The sequence below is a fragment of the Nothoprocta perdicaria genome, unplaced genomic scaffold (assembly GCF_003342845.1).
Source record: "Nothoprocta perdicaria isolate Ctin4 unplaced genomic scaffold, notPer1 scaffold_359, whole genome shotgun sequence".
Taxonomy (NCBI): domain Eukaryota; kingdom Metazoa; phylum Chordata; class Aves; order Tinamiformes; family Tinamidae; genus Nothoprocta; species Nothoprocta perdicaria.
This window is the reverse complement of record NW_020455598.1, coordinates 533,651-536,314: the sequence shown is the minus strand read 5'-3', so window position 1 is coordinate 536,314 and position 2,664 is coordinate 533,651. Positions and strand designations below refer to the sequence as shown.

The 2,664-nt window shown below is 72.0% G+C and overlaps 1 protein-coding gene across 1 annotated transcript in view; it reads left to right on the top strand.

Moving 5' to 3' along the window:
* Positions 1 to 227: 227 nt before the first annotated feature.
* The window catches only part of IRF5 (interferon regulatory factor 5), a 4,251-nt gene continuing 1,814 nt past the window's right edge, over positions 228 to 2,664 (top strand). Inside the window, exons 1-5 of the mRNA XM_026044336.1 lie at positions 228 to 401; positions 483 to 669; positions 1,603 to 1,655; positions 1,761 to 1,791; positions 1,855 to 2,000. Of these exons, the coding sequence (XP_025900121.1) occupies positions 228 to 401; positions 483 to 669; positions 1,603 to 1,655; positions 1,761 to 1,791; positions 1,855 to 2,000 (591 nt within the window). The remainder of the gene's footprint in view (positions 402 to 482; positions 670 to 1,602; positions 1,656 to 1,760; positions 1,792 to 1,854; positions 2,001 to 2,664) is intronic.

The window sequence follows — 2,664 nt, the reverse complement described above, 5'->3', positions numbered from 1 at the left end:
CGGAGGGGGCGTGGCAGCGCGCCCCGCCTCCGCGGGAATTCCCCGCGCCCCGTGGGGCGCTGCATGCAAATGTATGCAAAGCGTATGCTAATGAGCCGGGGCGGCCACCCCGCCCTTTCCCGCTCGGGAATCGGTTCCTCTGTGCATTCCCCACGCGGAAGCGGCGCGTCCCGCTGCGCTCGCGGGTGTCGCGGCTCCCTCCGCGCCGCTCCGGTGCCGCCGCGGCCATGAGCGCGCCGGCGCGGCGCGTGCGGCTGCGGCCCTGGCTCGTGGCGCAGGTGGACAGCGGGCGCTACCCGGGGCTGCGCTGGCTCGACCCGCAGCGCCGCCTCTTCTGCATCCCCTGGCGCCACGCCACGCGCCACGCGCCGCAGCAGCCCCACGGCGACACCATCTTCAAGGTGACGGGGCGCCCGCGCGGTCGAGGGGGTGTTGGGGGCCTGTGTGACCCCCCCATCCTCATCCTCATCCTCTCCCCCCAGGCCTGGGCCCAGGAGACCGGCAAGTTCACGGCGGGGCTGGACGAGCCCGACCCGGCCAAGTGGAAGGCGACGCTGCGCTGCGCCCTCAACAAGAGCCGCGACTTCCGCCTGCGCTACGACGGCAGCCGCGACGCGCCGCGGCGGCCCTACCGCGTCTACGAGCTCTGCGGGACGGCACACGGAGCAGGTACTGGTACCAGCACCGCTACCGATACCGGGACTGACACTGCRGCACGCCGCGGCGGCCCTACCGCGGCTACGAGCTCTGCGGGACGGCACACGGAGCAGGTACTGGTACCAGCACCGCTACCGATACCGGTACCGACACTGCGGCACGCCGCGGCGGCCCTAGCGCATCTACAAGCTGTGTGGGGCGGCACACGGAGCAGGTACTGGTACCAGCACCGCTACCGATACCGGGACTGACACTGCGGCACGCCGCGGCGGCCCTACCGCGGCTACGAGCTCTGCGGGACGGCACACGGAGCAGGTACTGGTACCAGCACCGCTACCGATACCGGTACCGACACTGCGGCACGCCGCGGCGGCCCTAGCGCATCTACAAGCTGTGTGGGGCGGCACACGGAGCTGGTACCGGGACCAGGACCGATACCGGTACCGTGTGCCCTTGGCTGGCCACTGTGTCCCCACTGTTCCCAGCAGGTCCCTGCACAGCGGGGTCCGCGCGTCACCCGTGTGCTCTTGGGCAGGGACGTGTGATGGAGGGGCCTCAGGGACGGGTCTGTGTCCCCTGGGGACCCTGTGATCTGTGGGGACACTGTGATCCATGGGGACACTGTGACCTATGGGGACACTGTGACCCTTGGGGACACTGTGATCCATGGGGACACTGCAACCCTGGGGGACACTGTGATCCGTGGGGATCTGTGACCCTTGGAGACACTGCAACCTTTGGGGACACTGTGATCCGTGGGGACACTGTGATCCGTGGGAATGTGACCCTTGGGGACACTGTGTTCTGTGGGGATCCTGCGATCCTTGGGGACACTGTGCCCCATGGGGACACTCTGCTCCGTGGGGATCTCCGCTCCATGGAGATACCACAGCCCCTGCACCCCACATGTCCCCTGTGCCCCATGGTCCCCCGTGTCCCCCGCAGATGCCCCGGCCGAGGACGACGCTGTCGACACCGGGGATGACGACGTGAGCCAGGTACCGAGGGGGGCTGGGGGCGCCCGTCCCGGCGTCACCGTGTCCCCTGGCGTCCCCATTTCCCCTGATGTCGCCCGTGTCCCCTGACCCGCCGTGTCCCCACAGCTGCAGGAGCTGACGTCCCTGAGCATCGCGGGTGAGCGCGGGGCGGGACGGGGGTCCCGGGCGCCCCCCCGGCCGCTGACGCCCCCGGCCACAGAGGTGCCGGAGCCGCTGCCGCCGCTCGTGTGGCCCGAGGACGACGGTGACGGTGACGGCGACGACCCCTTCGCGGGGGGGCCCCCCGGCCCGGCCCTGGCGCCGGAGCCGCTGGGCGCCCTGGGGCCCCCCCCCGGCGACACCCTGGTCCCCAACCTGCTGCTCAGCCCCCACATGTTGCCACGTGAGCTGGGGGGCTGGAGGGGGGCATGGGGGACCGGGGTGGCCGTGGGGCAGCGGGATGTGGGGCTGGGTGGCTGGGGCTGGAGCGGAGGGGGGGACCGGGGTGGCCGTGGGGCTGGGGTGACCCTGGGCGCAGCCAGCCCCGTCCTAGGCGGCCGCTCTGCACGTGGCCCAGGGCCAGTGACACCCATGGGGACCAGGGTGGGTGGCACCAGCCCAGGGCCATTGGTGACACCCATGGGGACCAGGGTGGGTGGCACCAGCCCCAGGGCCATCGGTGACACCCATGGGGGCCGGAGTAAGTGGGAGCTGCCCAGGGCCATTGGTGACACCCCTGGGAACGGGTTGGGTGGCACCAGCCCCAGGGCTGTGGGTGACACCCCCAGGGTGTGGGTTAGGTGACAGCAGCCCCAGAGCTGTGGGTGACACCCCGGGGAGCAGAGCATGTGGCAGCAGCCCCAGGGCCGTGGGTGACACCCCGGGGCGCGGGTCGGGTGGCAGCAGCCCCAGCGCCGTGGGTGACACCCCGGGGTGCGGGTCGGGTGGCAGCAGCCCCAGGGCTGTGGGTGACACCCCGGGGCGCGGGTCGGGGGGCAGCAGCCCCAGCGCCGTGGGTGACACCCCGGGG